General features: G+C 37.3%; 1 protein-coding gene across 1 annotated transcript; it reads left to right on the forward strand.

Annotated features, from left to right (window-relative positions):
• Positions 1-286: 286 nt before the first annotated feature.
• LOC146746032 (uncharacterized) lies at positions 287-2,323 on the forward strand. The gene has a single exon (XM_085498907.1). It carries the CDS (start codon positions 287-289, stop codon positions 2,321-2,323), a length of 2,037 nt encoding a protein of 678 aa, XP_085355033.1.
• Positions 2,324-21,856: the final 19,533 nt, after the last annotated feature.

Raw genomic sequence — 21,856 nt, forward strand, 5'->3', positions numbered from 1 at the left:
AAATCCCATTGCAGTAACGGCTGATATTGAGAAGGCGTTTTTGCAAATCAAGCTACACGAATCTGACCGCTGTTAAACCAAATTTCTGTGGTTAACAGACCCAGCCGATATCAACAGTTCATTCGCAACTTATTAATTTAGATCGGTTTTATTCGGCGCTACATGCTCGCCTTTTATTTTGAACGTCGCACTTAGACATCTAACTACAGAGCACATTTCGAAAACTGCCGCTCAAGTTTTACAACGGGACATTTATGTAGATAATTTCGTCACGGGCAGTTCAACCATGCAAGAGGCGATGCAATTCTACGATGAATCTCAACGTATTCTCTCTACCAAGAAATTCAATCTCATACAATGGAATACGAGCGATCCATTACTGAATCAAATCATCGAAACAGACGGTCGAGCAAACCCCAAAGACGACGTTTCAATTCTAGGAATCAAATGGAATTCCGCGGACGACGTCCTACAAGCCAAACAACTACGCGCTCCATCATTTGGACCGTTAACTTCTAAGCGAGATATCGTAGCCAACTGTGCTAGCTTATACGACCCCCTGGGATATTACTCACCAATTCAAGTCCGTGCAAAACTTATAATTCAACAGTTATGGTTGACTAATCATAGTTGGGACAAACCGATCGAGTCAGAATTATTACCGATATGGCAAAACACTGCCGAAGATCTACGGACAATAACCGACTACAAAATGAACTGCAAGTATTTTGCTGATAACCCAACCAACGTCGAAATACACACTTTCACCGACGCGTCAGCAAAAGCCTACGGAGCCGCCGTGTATTTGGTGTTCGATAAGGAATCCGCCTTAGCCATCGCAAAGGCACGCATATTGCCTATAAGCAAACAAAAGTTGACACTTCCACGTTTGGAACTGATGGGAGTTCTAATTGGTACCCGACTTGCTCAATTTGTTGGTGAGACACTCGCTCAGAAATATTCTATATTGAAATATGTATTATGGTGTGACAGCCAGATAACTCTTCATTGGCTCAACGGACGAAGCAAACAAGATACTTTCACGCGAAATAGAGTCACCGAAATCAACGCCTTTCCCCAAGAACATCGTTATGTCAACACCACAGAAAACCTGGCCGATCTAATCACTAGAGGCGTGTCACCGACAGAACTGATTAATTCCAAGTACTGGTGGCAAGGACCCAAATGGTTGACAAATAAATACAACTGGCCAATATGCGATTTATTTGAACCCGCTAAACAGAAATCTAATCGCCATGTGAAACATAATACTACATCAGAAATCACCTCGTCTGAATCAAATGTACTACACGCGGCTACGACTTCATCCAATTTTGATCAAGATGAAATCACCGCTCACTTCGAGTCGCCCACAATGAGCGAACATTTCAAAGTTAACTCTGCCGAACCCAAAGTGAGACCCGAAGTAGCAAGTTTCAACGCCGACGCAGTATTTCATATTGACTCTTACCGCAATTTGTCACATTTATTGCGTGTAACAGCTTATGTTTTGAGATTTATCAAAGTTCTTAAAACTCGACTCAACTTGAACGCGCCAATCGTCTCTGATACAGAGAACAGCGCCCAAAAATCAACGCCTGACGCCAACGAGATGATAACAGCCAAACAACTGTGGATTAAATCCATTCAACGTCAATATTACGGGGAACTCATTGACAGTCTTGTCAAAAATAACTCGCATCTCGGCGCTCTCCGTAAACAACTCAAGTTATTTGTGGATGACAATCAACTGATCAGAGCCGGTGTTCGCATACAAAACGCGAATTTACGAATGAACACGATACATCCACTACTCCTACCCGGTAAACATCAATATACTACTTTAGTTATCCGCGACGCACACGTCCGACTTCAGCATGCCGGAACCAACGCTACAACTTCAAGACTACGCGAAAACTACTGGATTACATCAATGCGACGCTTCGTGAAAGCTGTCATTCATCGCTACGTGGTTTGTAAACGTGTGGACGGGTCAGCATACTCAAAACCAATACCGTCGCCTTTACCCAAATTTAGAGTACAACAAACCGTGCCATTCTCTACGATTGGGATTGACTACACCGGACATTTGCTTGTCAAAGACACCATTACACAGTCAATAGTAAAGGTGTACATTTGTTTGTTTACCTGCACGGTGTCACGGGCTGTCCATTTAGAACTGGTCAGAGATCTTTCTACAGAGTCATTTCTTCAAGCCTTGCGTCGATTCGCGGCACGTAGATCAACGCCCACTCTCATCGTGTCAGACAATGCATCGACATTTTGTCTCCGCCGCGAACGAACTTCGGAAAATCAGCACTGATCCCATGGCATTACAGTACTTTTCCGAGAATCGTATCACTTGGCGCTTCACACCGAAACACAGTCCGTGGTATGAAGGGCTATTCGAACGCATGATATCGATCACAAAAACTTCCCTCAAGAAAATACTGGGCAGAGCTTGTGTGTCATATACTGAATTAGCGACAATTATCACATAAATCGAGTGCGCAATTAATGCACGTCCTCTGACTCATGTTGCGTCAGATATTTCGGATTTGAACCTACTGACTCCCTCGCAATTGATAAGTGGACGTGAAATACACTGTCTCCCGATAATTCAACAGAACGACTCGGACACCAGCGTCATCTCAAATCACAACACTGCAAACCGTCGCTATCAATACATGATCACGCTACAAAACGCATTTTGGCAACGGTGGACAAGCGAGTACATCACATCATTACGCGAGAGACACATCAATCAGCACCGTGGGGTCATGGGAAACACGGTGAAAGTCGGGGATATAGTTATAGTTCACGACAATATCAAGAAACGTGTGTTTTGGAGCTTAGCACGCGTCACCAAGTTACTTCCGGGATCTGATGGAATAGTGCGAGTGGTGGAAATCAGAACCAAACACGGTAAAACTAACCGCGACATCTCTCGTTTGTATCCACTTGAACTTTCATCCAAAACTGAGTTGGTTTCACGCCCCAATTCAGAATCACCGTCAACGGAAGATTCTACGCCGATCGACGTTGATTCACAACCAACTGCGAGCGACGTGGATGAAACTCAATACACAACGCAAACTGATTATTCAACGCAAAGAAGACGATCCAAGAGACGATCTGCGGAAATTGCTGAACAAAGGACTTACCGGCAGTATGAATCAAATCTTGTGTAAGCAAACAAACTCAATATGTTTCAGAACTGTTAGAATATTACCCAAACTTTTGATACAAAGTAATCTTTCATAACAAGTATTAACTCTTACAATGTTGTTTCAAATTTGTTCTATGAAGAAATCCGAGAGTTGACACGTGTTCTAACAATAACATTCGTGACCTTTGGGTCAAGCAGTGTCAATCACATCCGGTATCCATGGATACCCTGATAAGACTTCACCATTGAAACAAACTTGTTCAGGCTAGCAATCAGCTGGTCTACTGCATATTATTGTTTCATTTCAGAACTTTGCTGATGAACTATAGAAACCATAAGTACTCTAGTAGTATTTACACTCAAATGTAAATTTTGCAGGGCAATCTTTAGCTTAGTGTATGATTACTGTGTTAGTCAGCTGAATGTAGTATTGTGCCTCAAACATCTGTCTTCATTCTATGATATAATAACACACCCAATGTTTCATGTCTGCTTCGCATTTTTTGCCGGGCAGTATGTCGGACCACAGGTCAACATGTGTTCGTATATTGAGAGTTACCCCTATGAGCAAAGGAATCGACCTCAAACATGCTAATTATGCAAGTATTACCCATGATTCCTGCTCTCGATCTCTTGAATCTGTTGTATGTTTTGTAGAGATTTAATAAACGTAGCGATTTATTCGAACCTAATACCCACAGCCACACATATGTGTGTGGTAAATACATAGGCTTCACATTTAATATCTTTATCTTGGTCACTATTCCATACTGGTATGTACTGTAATGTACTTGTAATGTCATATAAACCATTACTCTGTGTGTCAAATGTTGTTATATTATTTGTTATCTGTGTACTACCAATACACCATTCTGTAGTCGCTGCTGGGTTAGTTCCTGAAGTAGTGCAGATAAACGTAGTCATGACATTTCTGGTCACCGTTGCTGTGTCACCATGGTTAAAATTGGTTTGCACTGGTCGACTTGATAGCGGTACTGACAAAAGACAGAAGTAATAAAAAACTTCATTGCATGTCATAAATGCCATGCGAGCTTATTTATGACTGTTTTAGAAATTGTTGACAAATATTCGACCACGCAATACAATTATTATGTCTGTTAAGCCATTTGTGTGTAAAGGTATAAATGCGAATAAGTGTATATATTAAAAACGTGTCTTCATTTACCACAGACACTGTTTTATTTATTGTAGCGGCCTAAATCCAGAGATATTACCTTTTAGTATTTAATTGTTAATGTTTTCAGTATAGCATTTGTGTCACGTAATTTAAGAAAACTTTCACTTATATTGTAATAGCATGAGATCTGATTCAGTTGGGCATTTGACAATCTAGCACCATCTATAGACATGTTCTAACTATGTCATTATTGGAGTTGAGAAACCGGAAGTACGAAACATGTGTAAAATTCTTGAGTCTGCGTAGCTGCTGTGACGTGCCAGCGTAATGAGGCAAGAAACTTAGATATATGCGAGGCGCTTGGTTGATCTATAAATTTCGCAAGAACGACTTTATAACTAAACTAAGTTTAGTTCCCCGTTTCTGTGCTTGTTTGTTATGTGTGCCGGTGAAGCTATTCATAGAAGTGATCAGAAATACTTTATTTAGTAGTGAAGCAATCATTCATACTGTACTTTCTATATATTGTTCATCTAATGTTATTTAGCGAAGCGTGTTTCTGCCTGCTTTCTGTGATGAAATATTGTCAATACTTTTCACTTTGTTTTAGCCTGTAATTTATGCGACCATTTGTTGTGTATATAGACATTATCAAGCTAGTGTGGCACTCACGTAGTCTTGTGTGCCGTATTTGTTACAAATTTGTTTGTAATTTGTCTAGTCGATTTACAGTCAAACGTTCTGTTTGAATCATCACCTTGTGATTGATGTATTTTACTGTGGCTCGAGTGAGATGATAGTGTATATACTATTTGGTTGTAATACGATAAATAAAGGTCAAAACATTTTATATACTGAAATATACGGCTCACGAGTTTTATGAAGAACGCATTGGCGAGGATGAAATCCAGCTGTCGGCAGTGTTTATAAACATTTCTATGAGTCATTGATAATACGGGACAAATGTAGATTTCGAGAAACTTCTTTATAGCCAATACATTAGTTATTACGATTGTAATACACATGCTAATCAGAATTCAATGTTAATTTCAAAGACACGTTTTTCTTCCCAGCCGTCATTACACAGCCAGAGTAGTAATCATGACTAACGATGGATTGGTTGTAACTATAGAACTTCATTTGGAAGACGATGCATGGAAATAATGAGGTACAATTAATTTTACTCTTCGTGCGTAGGCTAAAAGACCAAGCCTGAAGAGCATTCATCTATCTCAGTCCGAGTATAACGAACATGGCTAAGTTGTTTTAGAAGACTAATCACGTGACCTGGCCTTACATACCATGATTCGACAATGTTTTGATATACTTCGATGTACATATAATACGTACATAATGTCATGGTGGCCCAGTGTCAAGTATCAGTCACATACTCCTGCTGACATTAAATGCGACTGACACGCCCCCCAACAAGGTACAGTCCTTCAAGGTATACGTTTTCATTTTTAAAACTGTCGAGGCAACATTTTCCAAACAACAAGTTGTAGTGCGTAGTTACATATATATGATAGTTTACGTTGGCAAGCATGAGGATGGCGCAATATTTAAGACAATATTGAGCCAATTAGATAAATGAACATCTCTGTTCGAGCCCTATTTTCACACAATATAGAAAATATGCAGTCTTTTATTTTAATTAAAGTCGCAGTACGCTTGAGGAAAAAATCGACTGGGTGCTTAGCGAATTGATATGCACAACTAAGGACATGCGAACAAAAATAACGCTTATGAGAAAATCTGCTAATGAATATTCCCATTTATGCATTCGAGTGATGACCCCAATCACTGCTCATGTATCAGATTGACCAATTAGAACACGCTGTCATATTGCATGATATTATAGTTGTCATTAATATATTAACAAGTGTGTCACGCGTGTCACGTACACTATAGTAATTAGGTGAGAGGTAGTTTTGATTTATGCAAGACGGCCTAACATACTTTCTCAGTTTTAAAGAACAACATTGCGCTTATCTTATATTTTCGGTTAAAATAGAAGCCTGGAATTGTTTTTCATAATTAGAAAAACAACGCCAAACTATTGATTAGCGTCTACAGTGATCTACAGTATATGTCGCGAAACTGATCCAAAACTCGTGATAACCTCGCGTCTGGGCGGTTATACCTTAAATATACTCCCTGGTAGTCCACAGATTTTCTTTTCTTTCAACGATTACGTGTTATATTATGTTGTTTCGTAGTGGACTAAGTAGACGACGATGTGGTTAAATACACAGTGTACGCCGATCATTGACGAGATACACGAAGTTTATAATTAAGAATTATTCACCTATTATTCTGAGATTTCCACATGTGTTTGACATACTGTTGGAGTCTGGAATTCCAATCCCACAAAAATAACATCCATCGTCATTGATATCTACATTGGGTATCTTTAAATCATAGTGGTTTGTTCCAGTAGTATCCACACTCCAGTCAAAATGTTTTGTATCGTCATACCCAGTGCCTCTATATGAATCTACACCGTTATATAAACCAAATATATTATCAGCGTCATTAACTTTAGACCACTTTCCTACGTTACCAGCAAAGTCAGTGATGACGCAATCCAGAGTAGTATCTTCTCCAAGTAGGATATCAACATCTGTTGGTCCAACGACATCCAAACTATAACCAAGAAAGGAAAGAAAAGTCCATTGACAATCTCTTCATAACTACGTAAAACTTATATTTGATTCACCCAATTTAAGTTTACAAAGAGGTAAAGCCAATTTATTTGTCGGGACTAGACTACGCCAATGGCAATAAATAATGTTACTATGCGCACAAAAAAAAACCATAAGCATATAAAATGTGACAATGTGTAAGCTTGTTTTACAATGAAGTCAGTAAAAATGTATATATCACTGAAGTCTATGAGATGTAATATTACATACTATGAATAAAATAGTTTTATTGTTTCCATTGTTGCATGTGTAAAAAAATCGTGATCACAATTACCATTATATAGTTAACCGTTTGTAGTTAACCTCCGCCCACATTTGTCATGTAGGACAACTGGAATGGACTCTTCTCCACTGTAATTGATATATTTGGGAAACAGGAGACACTATTATAAAGTTTAGCGTTACATATAATAAACAGCTACCTTAAATGTGACTTGTTTACTTCCTTGTACAATTTCTCGTGATAAACTTGTATTTTTAAATAATCTGATTGTATACAAAATTTATATTTATACGATTTACAGATACATTTGTATATTATACTCACAGATTGTAACTCCAATAATCAAAACACAATAACCTTTTACCAATACTCGGTTTCCAGTCAACATAATGCCGATATGGACTTTCCTTTGTCTGATCCTTCAAAATCACGTGATCTGATCAAAGGTCACCAGTTTACAACTATATAACTATTCATGAAACGGGAAATGTAATTCAGGTAATTCATTGTCACCCTTTGAAACAAATGTTCGGCAAAACAAGTGAAACAAATTAACTTCTTGTATGGCGAATTGAACGAACTCTGTAAGCAAATTAAAGAACATCTAGCATATAGCCGGTATACATCCTACCATATTAGAAAATGCGAATTCCAAATATTGAATGATTACGCGCGTAAGCGTCCTCTAATAATAAAAACAAACATGGCTGCCACCAGAGTTTGACCGGACCCCACACAAAGAAGTTCGCCGATTCTGTTCTAAACAGTTTGGATTTCGACATACCTATGTTGTATCCTTGGACGAAAAAGATGTATAATAAGAAGGTTATTACGAGAATACCTCAAAGTGTACACTCAGACAGTACGCAGCGCATCGACCTCCACTGCTCGTCGGTCGATACTCCAACTGTACTGTCTTCGAGTATACTTTAAGGTATTGTCGTAATAACGTTATATTATTGGTATCTATCATCGGTACCATATCTGGATGCATTTAATGGCATGAGTCGTGAAAGCATATTTTTCATTGATTAATCGTTTTACCTTGTATCTTACTCGATGTGTAATATCGCGGGCCTCTTCAGTATATTTTAAATTAGATTGCTGATTTGATGAAAGAAACACGACTAACCGTTACTAAACTTTATTTTTGTAATCAGTTTTCAATCTCAACCGCCAACGAACGGCAATTTTTAAGCGGCGGTCGTTTGTTAGTGATTACTTATTGGGATACTGACTGTGCAATGTAATGCCGCCAGAAGACCAATTGTTCATTAATATTTTGTACGCGGTTCGCGGTAAATACAATAAGATGATATATATATTATATTAAAGTAGTCTCGAAAAAAATCACGATTTTTATTAGCACACTTACGTTTGGTGGCACAGTTTCGAAATCTGGAAATTTACTCGAAGATGTTAATATTACTAGAACCGTATGTTAGTTGTTGATGAAACTTGGTGCATAGATACCCTGGGCTTATACGTAGATTTGATTGGATTTAAGCATTGAATGTAATTACCTAATTTGCATAATAACTGGCTAATTGCTGTTCCATGACTGTTCCATTGATATCTAAAGAAAAATTCATTAGATTATGATGAAACTTGGTACATAGATGACCAGGGACAATGCATAGACTTGATTAGTTTTCAGTAAAAATACATGATATTAATTACCCGATTTACATATTGATTAGTCATTTTCTGCTACTACAGTACTAATCATTACATTTCAATAAAACTTGTTACACAGATGACCATCGTATTATGTACAGATCTTAACGTTTTGGGGGATACAATCTGTGCACATTAATTACCTAAATTGCATAATATTTCATATTTTTTAGTTTTTCTATCGATATCTCAATTTCTAATCATATTGCAATGAAACTTGCTAGATAAATGGTTAGTGACATTGCCCAAGACTAATTAATTTTACATTAAAATCTGTGAAGATGGTTACCTGATTTGCATAATGATTAGTTTCTTTTTTCAATAAATCTCCCGACATGATTACTCTATGACAATCTTATTAGTTTTGGGTGTAAATAAAACCATAATAATTGCCAATTTGCATATTAATTTATGTTTGAGCCTTTTTTACAACACAACGTAATACAGTAGATATTACATTATTTGATGTAGGCATATCGGTATGATGCTGATTATATGATGTATATATGACATTACATGCTGCGATATATCATGTGGTGTAGAGTCGGTCAGTTGACCGTCTGCATATATCTACACGACGTAATGATGCATAAACACTACATAATATTCTTACTACATCACATACATACCTCATGTCATGATATATTTACATGACGTAATAACATATCAACATCGCATATATAAGTTTCTACTTCACGTAATAGTATACCTACATCGTGTCATAATATTTCAACATGACGTAATGTCGTAACAAACTATGACACCACCCTGACGTTTGTAGGGTATTGTAGCTATTATAACGAGTGATAAAGTGTGTTCTGCGGACGTATTTATAAATCCTATAGTTGTATTTGTATGATGTGTGTAACTATTAATTTGGCATATTGCCTGAACCAGCAATGTCTTAGCTCAAGAACTATGTCATATTTTATAAACTGTCAATATAAATCAGACTTGTAACTTGTGAAAAGCAAAGAAAGCGAAGCAAAGGAAGTGGTTCAAACTCGCAACATCTAACAGCATTTAACGACTTAGCTATTAAATTTCTCGCCGTCTTTCTAACACACGACACGACACATATACATGAGCGTAATATTTAGTTTAATTGTGAACATTACATAATAAGACAGGATGTGTCTGTATGTCATTCTATTGAATTCAATTGAAACGCTAACAATATATCTGGGTCTTACAACGTAGAAGCTCAACAACCGCTGAATAGTACAGAATGCGCTACACAGTACAGGTCAACACAGGGGTCAATTGTGTTTGAAGTAAAGACTGGCAACTTAGGTTCATGTCCTCAACACCTTTGAGATGCAAATTAGATTTCTACAATTCAGACACTGTGTGAGCAAAATGTTGATTACCGCCATCAGAGTGTGTTTGAATTGTTTGTGCCCTTTTTGCCCATTCACTGTATTTCATGGCAACCGTCATAGGCTGCTAGTATTTATTTAATTGTTTTTATTTTTTTTCACAAGTTTTACCGCTGAAGGTCGATAAATCCAACATGTCGGTATCTCATGCAAACAAAGTTATGTGTAGGTTTCACTCGTAAGTATAAACATGTACTTTTTTAAAACGTGTAAATCTGTACTTTATTGTTTTTTAAAGTTCAGAAAATTACTATTTAACATATTATGATCAGTTCTATTCATGTATATGTATAACAAGTCACGAGATATGCATAATGCGATGCATGATTTTGCCGCCAATATACAAATTGTTGCATTTGCAGTAATCTATTTGGAAGAAAGTAAATCTGGTATCTCATTGACATGATAAAGGCATTGCCAACTCCGATGTCCCGAAAATTTGAATGATAAAATCAGATGACATAATTAAAATTAGAAATATAATTTTTAACTCGATAAATCATTGTCAGACCCAGCATAGTAAATTGGTTCACTTAGTATAATGATTTTGTCAGTGGTTGCGTTTTATTTGAACAAATTTTTGACGGAGAAACTTGACAATGAGAATTCTTGGGCAGTAGATATCTGTCCGGTTCTGGTTATTTCTCCCGAGATTTACTTATTTATTGTGCTCGTCAGCTTAGGAAATTGTCGTATCGAATCGTGAAGTTACTTTTCCCGGTGTATTCTTTATATAACACCTTTCGATGATTACTGTTATTACTTTGAACATTTTATAATCAGTTGGTCACAAATCCTGAAATAGTGCAGCACTAGAGCTGACCAGAAGGTCGCTACTGTAATCAGTCAAGGTCATTTTACTTTATGTTATTTTAAGAGTGACTACCAAACTCATTTTCAGGAACATGTTTAATAAAACCGTACACATCCATTATGATGGGAACATGAGTCAGTGAGATGTTTTCTGCAGATCATATAAAGTGGAAATGCAATGCGGCGCGACAACCACCGCATTTTAAACTTACATGAGACAATACCTGCTCAGCCAAATCCGATCATGTAGATATAAGACGATACTGTTAACAACAATACCATTTTAAGATAAAATTATCTGAGTATGTCTTGGTATCTCAGTGTGTTATCAAGCTTCATAAACTGACGTCATATCAACGTCAAATACGTAATCCACGATTAAGTTCTAAACCGACCGGACATTAACGAACTATATACGGTTAACAATATGCATGTCTAATAGTTTGTAGTACACCTGTAAGATACACATAATTGTTTACTTTTACACTACGCCATAGCCACTGCATGAAAATTCGAATATCCGCCGTAGCCGCTTGCCGGATTAGCAACGTGTTTTGCAGCACAGTGATAGAGGGACTGTGTTTGCAGTAAATCCGTTGTTTATATTTGGGTGCGTAAACGTTCGAATTTCCCTCGCGTAACCGTCGAAACTGAAACGACGTAAATTTAGAAATTGCGCGTTTGATACGCCCAATGTAAACAGCGGAAATTCCCAAATTTGCTGTCGTTTTACGCTGAACTTAAAGAACTGATATACTACGTTGCCCGTTATATTTTTTCAACGTAAATTGACGGGCAACTCTGAGTTTGTCGTTGTTTTACGTTCAACTTATTAAGCGGAAACCACGCAGCTTGAACTGCTGCACTACTGGCTTGACATGTAGAAATCATTCACTTTTCATATAAACCTGCTTAGGTGGCCAGGTCTAAAGACTATAGAAATATATTTCTAACTAATCCGTTTATAATTTACTAATTTAACGTCAACTATATATTTTTTGTTTTACAATGGTATTGTTTGAACTAATACTCAATGATTCGATTGTGGCGATGTGCTTAACTAGCGACTGTAACTGTACATTACATAAATATGCTATTATAGCGACATATAATAATTTATTACATACGAATCCGTAGTGACTAATAATAATATTACTTCTGTTATTGCGCCCTCGCCGATCTCAAATCCAGTTGAACTTTACAATTCATGCGAAGCAAAATAGCTCCTTATCATGGCTTATGCGATGGTTGTGCGCCCTCTGTAAATTGTGTATGTTTATCTATGGAATTAACACTTTAGCGACTATTGACATTTTGTGAAGTGACCTTGGACCTAACATGGATAATGTATGGGTTTAACCCGCACCATCGATAATCCTAAAATGTGTTTTGAGATTAACCTGAATTTGAGATTTACTGGATTCCGGCAGAGCAAGATCCCGGCGGACATTATCTCAGAAAACAAGTGTTTAGTAATTTTTAAGTTACTGCCAACACATTACAATAGAACAGGGTCGACGATGAACGTTGATGTACTGTGAAATACTTTATTTTAGCTGGAATTATTGTTTGCTGAAAAGTGTTTTTGAGTGTTTTGCATGGATTTTTTTTGTTGATTTCTGACGAGTTGAATGTGACATATAGGAAAAAGGTATATTCGCGAAAATCAAGTATTTCACAGTACATCTAAAAGGTCACCAATTTCAATCTTTATTTTAAAATACAAATAGTCCTATTGTTGCTTTATAAATCATAATATATAATATACAGCTAAAAAATAGGTGGTTTAACAATTAACGGATTATGGTACGCTCACATTAAATGCCATTGTCTCCATGCGATGTACTGTCTGGGAGTTTGTTCTACCCTGATTGTGTCTACAGGGAATGTTTTCTATATCATCACTTATATTACAATTTTTAAACAAAATGTTATATTACTATGTAGTGTATTGCAATACTTGATGACCATGTAATTTTCAGGGAAAATTTTATAATCTTTTTTTATGAAGATGATGTCTACTCATGAGTTACTGTAGCACACGAATCTACAGGAGTGTTTTTTTGTGAACGGCAGGTCGGCCCTGGGATTCTGGCCCGGATTCACGCGACTAATTGACGTAATTTTAAAACATACGACAATTCGTTCCATGCAACCCACTCTGTAAAATAGCGTTATTTCAAACAACACCACTTAGCATTAAGTAGTAATTAACGAGGCGTTATATTCGGACAACTTGAAGCGGGTGAGCCAACAACCAACAGCCAACACAGCGACAGGCGTATTTATAACTGTTGTGACGTTGCTTCTCTTTCAAGGGTTAAAAATCGTTCTACGATTGCATCACTTCCGCTTTAGGATCTTGTAATCATGACAAGCACTACGGTTGACGCTGTGACATCACGTATATTCAGTCTTCCTACTTAGAATTCATAATTGTGGTTGTTTTAGCATTTACTAATATTGTTGACGTTTATTATTTGGGCTTAAATGTAATATTCAAGATAATAAATGTTGTTGGATATCGATAATAAGGTGGTTTCACATTGTAAAATAATGGAGGCTTTTGTGGAGGGGCTGTGGCTTAACTCAATTTCGAATCAAAATATTCGGGCGGTATGAATAAATCATAGCTTAGAAGAGGCCTTTGATGAAAGGGCGGTGGTCTTTGCTCAGTGCGTGTTTGAATTTTATGTAAGTAAACAACGTGTTGTATACGTCGCTATGAGTCCATATCAAACACGACGCGGCGCGACAACCATTGCATTTTAATTCCAAGGTTAGGTGGCCCATGGAGGTAAAAAGAGCCTCCATGGGTAGTCTAACTACAGCATGATCAAGCGCTAGATTGCGTAACCGCAACTATCATTGACCATGGAGGTATAAACAGATACCTCCATGCATTGACTAAATTAAGTTCGTGAAATTTGGTTTTACAATTGCAACCAGGATGGCTGTGAGAGATGTCAATTAGCCTGCCGAGGAAACAAAACCAATGGTTGGTATATATTAAAGGAAAACTAATTTCTCAATGGTTATTCCAAAGACAGCATTGTAGAAACATAAAGCAGAGACTTCAATTTACCTTTTCGTCGAAATGTGTTACGTACATAAAGGAAAACATCGAGAAACAACACGCTGAGGTCCGGCGTGTTGGACACTTCTGACGTAACCAAACTGCGGCCTAAATAATAATGTGTGAAAGCGAAAAAAATAACTGACGTCGAGACACCGTGTCCACTTCCTGTTATAATGTTATCTGCATTTTCTGAATTTGCTTTGGCATCGATTTATAACTATAAATCGAACATGTATACCTTCTTTGTTACTTTACTGAGTAATTATATTTAAAATGACAGAAAATTGGGTTTGGGCGTTCCGGTGGACGGAAGTTTCGGCCAAGGGTTTCAATATTTGAAATTCGCACCTATCGTCATATGTGTTTGTATCAGTTACTGGTATTTCAAACAATACGTATGATTGTTGTGCCATTGAAAAAATGGTATATGCTTGTATTTTGTCCATGTATTTATGACCAATTTCAAGAATAAGAGTCGTAACTTTCGTAGGTACAAGTATCGTGACTCTTCCATACATTTCACTTACGTTCATTACATTTGAATGAAGTCGCCGCTTGAAAAGAATGCTATTTACGAAGTTTAAAATAGCCAAGCCTTCCGGATTCGAGCCTCTTGATTGATTAGACAACGGTAGCTATCATTTATTCTTAAAAGTTGAAGATCGGTAAACATAAAACTAATCTGAAATATCTCCTGCTTTTCACATGCGACACGTTTATTAAAAAACAGAGTTAAGCGAATTTAATTAGATATTAATGCGTGAACTCTGGAGGTCATTGCCCATTGCTGCACATAATTCAAACACGTTGTAATAGAGTTCATATTCATATTCACTCCATTTCAAATAAACTAATTCACCATTGAAACATCGCCCAACAAAGATGTCGCTGATCACTCAGTTGTCGCAGCGTGTGTTGTACCATGATACACCCAGTTTCGACTTTTGTAAAATGCGATAGTAAAAATATGCGTTTCACTTGGTATCACCATGGAGGTAACCTCCATGGTATCACATTAGGGTAAAGCTGTGGATGGAGCGCTAAACGGCGGGATATTCGGTACCCTTGAACATGCAATAGAAATTACGTGTATACAGTAAATTCTAATTATTCTTCGCAAATAAAACAACAATACAAATAAGAACTTTTCATTATCTAATTTACATAATACTGAACATAATAATGACCGAGAAGACTGGTTGTTACAGTTGTTGTCTATTACACGATATAAGTGATCAGTTGTTCACAGAAATATTTAATACATAGTCAATTACGTGACATCGGTGATCAGTTGTTCACAGAAATGATGTCGTCATTCAGTTTACACAAATAGTAAAACATACTAGTAGTCTATTCCGTTATTTCGGCGTACATGTTTAGTTGTTTACATAAATATTTAGTGTATAACCACTTTTTTGAAAAGTTATTTTCCAAACTAAAAAACGCCAACGTCCTTTAAAATATTATGATACAGGTACAAATTTGAAGGGCGCTGGTCGTTGCGCAGCGCGTTTTCGTACTTCATGTAATGAAGCAATGTTTACACGTGTTGTATACGTCGCTATAAGTCCCCTATCCAACAGGACGCGATGTCCACCGCCCTTTGAACAAAAGATTTTTTATTTTATATGCTGACCAAAAAATATCAGAATAACAATATTTTAAACGTTTGTAAAATTAACATCGCAAATTTTGAGAATGTGTTTAAGAGATGCCGCGGTGTAAATAAACATTGCAAACAGGGTCTGTTTCGTTCGTAGATTTTTTGTTTTGTTTATTTTGGCTCATAAAAAAAAGGGCTGCATTTGTTTCTGTCTTTGGCATATTTCAGAATGATAGATATTGTCCGGTCGTATTTTTACGTATTTAAGGATCTGTTTATACCAATCGAGTGCACAGTATTAATTTCACCCAACCTGTCTAATTTCCGCTTTATTTTGAAAATATCGCCCGCTGCGCGCATTTCAATTCGTGGTTTTGGCATCGTTATTTTTGGGAAAACACATCAATATTTTCTTCGTTTCTTTGCCTTAGGGAGTTAGCGTTGTCCTTATCAAGTAACTGTCTCGATAATCATTGATGAAAGGAGAGAGCAGTCCTGGATTCAAACGGAACACAGTTCGGCTCCTTCAGCATGTTAAACAAAAGGTCTTAGTTCAAGTTGCGTGCGCGAATGATACAAGGGGGCAAGGAGGGTTATTTTCGTTCAACGTAATTGCAATATTTTTTTGTTCGTACAACGGAAGTTGGAAAAATAAATTCCGTAATTGTGTAATCACAGGCTAGACGTACGACGTAATCAATCAAATATTTTTATCGCACACTGTAAAAATGTGTCATTTTTCTCGGTACGTACAAGAATTTACATCCAAATTAAAAAAGTAAAGAATAATCCAGCGAAATTACATTTTCGAAACTGTGAAATGACTAGATGACACAATTCATTACAAAATTCAATTATCACTGTAAATTGTAAAAACGTCTTTTTTCCCTTGTAAATTGTAAAAGACCCTTTTTATTTCCCGTAAAACTGTACCAGCTACCGCCTTTGCCCCCTCCATACAAAGTATCATAGTTTGGTGTTTTAAATAAGCGAGCGAGAAAAGAAAGTGATATAAATGTGGTAGTTTTTTCGGTCGGAAAAGATCCCGTGGTCGGATATTATCTGATAATTGGTGGCTTAAAACCGATAAAAGCGGGTGATTGGGCGAAATTAGTAGCGTGGCAAGTTTATAAATTGAGAAACGTCACCAAGTAAGGACACGGTAGAAAGAGCAGGGGTTTACAGCGGGGGAGCAGCCACCACCCCTTTACCGTGAAAGCGTGAAATCGCGACAGATTTGTTTCGTTCTTATATTTAATATTAGGTTTTGAGAGCTGCTGAGTCAAAAAAAAGACTAAATGATCCAAAAAGAACGCGTTGGAGAAATATGCCTATGCAGAATTTGGTTTGCCAGTACATAATCCATTTTAACACCTTGGCTACTCTATTGACAATGGCTGTTTATCCTGGATTTGTACTTAGGGTGACCGGTAATCAGTGTCCACAACGTGCTGTGCATGTTTTCGGCACGAATTCAGTTGTAAGCTGAAATTTTCATATGCGTGTTTGGTAGTCGTTAGCTAAACATTTTTGGGTTTCGTTTGCAAAGTTACAGAGTTTCGTCTAACTGTTTTTGCTGAAATACATTGTATACTGTATATAGTTTTGTCTTATTCTCTCAACTGTGATGTGGTATTTAATCTGATAGTACTACAACTCTTAATTTAGCAAATCTTTGGAATGTTATTTTTATTTTGATAATCAAGAATATAAATTTGCCCGAAGTCGGGAGTTGTGAACAAATAAACTGTTAATAAAGAGCTTTGGTTATGTAAGATCCATGGTAAGACCTCCGTTATAAGGGGTGGGTAGAAACGCAGTCTCTCAATCCCTGGTTGGGAAACGATAATACTTCTTTTGTCTCAATGCGTGTTACACGTTCGTCAAATTGTTTATTCGTTAACCCATGGAGGTCTTTTTTTTACCTCCATGGTTAACCCAAGTGAACGCAAGCCTACTTTTCTATTACCATAAAATTAGCATATGGTATGACATATGACAACAGAAGCCTTCTTGAATCACATCTACGCATGTGTATACACTTCGTTTCGATTTTTGTCACAACGCGAGAGACGGTACATTATTTACCGAAATGTGGGGAAACTACGAGGATTTTGTCGATTTCGATATCAATTGGAATGATATATTGCAAGAGGGCCCAGAGAATGTTGCTGCTGAATGCATGAAAGAAGGCTACGGAAACAGAGACATCGACGCAGCCATCCACTTTCTGTCAGGGCCGCAAAAAACGTATCGAACGTAGTTTATGTGTTAAAACACGATCTAAGTTTGATCGGAACAAACAGAACAGCCATTAAAACAGCATTGGGCACTTTTTTTAACTTCCACCTCAATATTAATAAAATAATAGCTCAAGTCGGAAAAGTGTGTTTGTGAGGTTTGTTAAAATCAGATACTGTCACTATAACATCGAATTTGGTCATTCGAATCGCCATCTTGATATAACCATAGCTCCATGATATAACCATGGAGATAAATGATATAACATGAACAAATGTTGTACACTCTAAATCAGGGAGCTGTTTAATTCAGTGATTTTCTGAGAAGAATATCGGAATCTGACTACACCAACATGATTCGGATATTGCTAAGATATAAATCAACGGTTCTTCAAAACTTTAGGCATCAATATAAAAAAAAAAAACTTCGAACAGTCGTTTTCTTCGAACGATACTCGACGACCATCTTGGTTCGTGGGCGGATACAAGTATCTACGGGGACAAAACTAACGGTAAAATGATCGACTGAAATGAACCCTTTAATACTGCTTCTACACAAAATAATCTATGTTGGGAAATAATTAAAATATTAAACAAAAATATGACGACTGTGATCGTTTTAGATGTAGGGACGCATTTCCATAGGGTGAAAACTTTTTGTACAGCGTCACCGTAACAAGGCACCCTGCAATGAACAGTGCTGGCTGTGGTGGTCTGAAATTCTGGATTTTTGTTATGTCAATTAAATGAACATATCTTTTAAATTATCAGGAAGCTTTTACGGACACAAATTACACAGGCAACTCGGAATAATTTCGAAATAAGCTGTATAAAATGACAAAGATTCACAGGCGCAGAGCGGAAGACAGTGTAAATCTAGTCACCGGTTTCACTCCACAAGCATAACGCACACTGTTACCAGCGATCGGGGGGATTAACATCTTAGAACAAAGGCGTTTCCCAACCGGGTGTTGAGGGACTGTGGTAGAAATAAGTACAGTCTCTTTAGAGTGGAACTATGTAGAGAGAAAAAGGAGTGCATTTTATTAATAATTTCACTCGAGCGACGTCACAACTTTTTTCAGTTTTTATCGCTCATTGTCGCAGTGCCAGGGGTTGTTTTAGAGTTCCGATCTGTTTATAAATATTTCATAAAGCAATCGCAGCTGTTCTGAGAATTATTCGGACAGTCATTTAACAATATATCTTGAACATTGAAAAACACTTGAGTCTTTTCCAATCTAGTCTTGGTGGCGCCGTTGTGTTGGCACGCCCACAATTGGGACCATTTCATAATCTTGCCAGATGCGGGTAAAACGTTGTTTTCAAAACGTCACGCCTGGTTACAATAAAATAACAGGTTATATGTTGCATATGCGTTCAAGTGTTATATTTTAATTTTAAATTGTTATAACTATATGAGTCCACTTGACATAACACAATTTACAAATCAACTCCCTAGTGTTGAGTAACCCCAGGTATTAATGAACTCATTGGCACCGCTGTAAAATTAGGTGCGTTCGGACGTTTAAACTCACACACTCACAAGATAATAACGGTGTGAAATATGTCTGTTTTTTTTTTAGAAAATGCTTTGTCACAGAATAATAGTCTGTTGAATAGTATGAAATAGTTATGGGACAAAAACAACAAACCTGCTTTGGGTCACATTTCAATGAACTTGATCACGGGAAATGCATGGCGCAAATTTCAAGCGGAAATTCCGCTGTGAGCTCTCGCAATCGCGTCATTTTTACAAGGTTCGCAATTTTTTTGTCACCTGGTAACAATGCCTGTCCGGTTAGTGCGAACTTGTCCCTCTATATTTAGGCTTTTGAATCATAAATTCTAAAGTATGGTTCTGAATAAAACAACAGGCAGAGAACACTTTATTCAAAAACGTCGTCAAACCCTTCTCACTACCTAACGTGACCATGGAAGGTACTCCTTCCATGTCGTGATAATAGCATAACCCCAGACTAGTAATATTACGAGTCTGATGCATAACGGTCCAGTGGCCGACATCCTGTGTGTATTTCAAACAAATAGCATAGCGCCGGTCGGCACATTTTTATTCTGGTCGGAAATTCTGAACGGCGGTTTCTAGCAGCGAGCGTGGGCAGATTTTTGAAAAAATAGCGAACGAAGAAATCGATAGGTAAAAAGGTGTTTGAGTAATATTCTCAAACATAAAACGCCCCTTTCGTTTTCGCACCCGAGCCACGACACCAGATCTATTCACACTACCTGCCTAGACTTCGTACTTGATATGGTTGCACATTTGTCGTTATTTTGCGCAAAGTAATGACAAACGAAACAGCGTTAATTTTTGACATAGAACAAAGGGAGATAGAACAGTGGTGGACGGTGGACTAATCAGAATATCGTAATCAATCCTCGGTACTGGCATTTTGTGGTTATTTGCTAAGACCGATATAAAAAAATAAATGTAGTAGTCCAGATAATTGTGGTGTCGTAATTATTCAATATATACGTTAAGACAAAACATCCTTTCCCATTTATACTTGATATACATATATATAATTATATATATATTGTGCGTGGACGTTTTTTGGACGAGGTGTAACTTTACATTCTCCTGATTGAATAGTGTAACGAAAGAGACGCTGGAAGCAATGTCAGAGTTGCTTCGTCGAAATGAGTTTGACAACCTTTAAACGTTTGGGTCCGCTTCTTGGCATATGCCAAGTTATGCCCGTCTAATCGTTTAACAGGTTTAAGAATTTACAAAAAAAGAATAGCAGACTGCATATAAAGTTGAAAAAAAACACGATTTTTTTCTCGATGTCAAACCGGTTGCTATGTTGTAACTGTGTGGAACAATGCATTCTGGTTGTCCAACTATGATATGCGGTAAACTTAACGCTAGCTACTGTAGACTATTGTCCGAGACTCATTCTCGCCGCCAGAGTTTATTTCCGCTTCGAGACTCGACGGAATAAATCTATGTAGGCTTGGCGTAAAAGAGGCCGGGCCATGGCGTACGATGATGTGGCGACTTGGATTCAGTAATACCCCACTATTTGGCTCAAGCAGGCCTGTAAGGCTGTATGTTAAACCATGGAGCTCCATGGTTAAACGTACGATGTATAAAACGCGTCGACGTGCTCACAATACTAACTATTATCAGCTCATTACGACTGTCACCGAACCAATTCTGTCTTCGTATCGCTTATTTGGAATAAAAGACTTGTTTTAAGAGCAGGTCAAAACTTCCACCAGTATTCGACTGAAGTCTGTCACATTGTATTGCTTAACTGAAGAATGACATCTCTTGGTGTGTGAATTGAGTCTTATCCATTTAACATCAACAAACCACCAACTATTAATTGCAACGAATTTCTTAATTTGTAATATTACAATGAATGCGGAGCAAACAATGATATTATTATGGAGAGGGTGCTCAGCACTGCCAATTCACATCATACTTTTGATGAAATGTTCTCTCGACGAAATATGCATCAGGATAAAACATTCTGTATGTAGTTTCTACCAACGAACATTTTAATTACAATTTTTCCATTCGTTTTTATCCTCAGACGGAAGTGGAATGGTCGCTTTCTTTCGGTTATAATTTGGTGTAGTATACTGTTCTAGGCCAATCAGATCTTGGTTAGACCACACATATTTCATAGCAACAAACGTAGTTGACACTTGCATGTAGATCCACATCCTCTAATCTCAGACTAGTAATACAATAGTATTACTAGTCCGAGCTCTAATGGACCATTATAGTTTTTATCAAGGTATCGGATGATTTTGAGCAGGCACATTGCATTGACATTACAACAAATACACATTTTAAATTT

Source organism: Saccoglossus kowalevskii, chromosome 5 (assembly GCF_978046115.1).
Source record: "Saccoglossus kowalevskii chromosome 5, keSacKowa6.1, whole genome shotgun sequence".
Taxonomy (NCBI): domain Eukaryota; kingdom Metazoa; phylum Hemichordata; class Enteropneusta; family Harrimaniidae; genus Saccoglossus; species Saccoglossus kowalevskii.

Excerpts from the sequence above, each read along its gene's own strand:
- LOC146746032 (XM_085498907.1), top strand. The coding sequence starts at position 287 with ATGCAAGAGGCGATGCAATTCTACGATGAATCTCAACGTATTCTCTCT.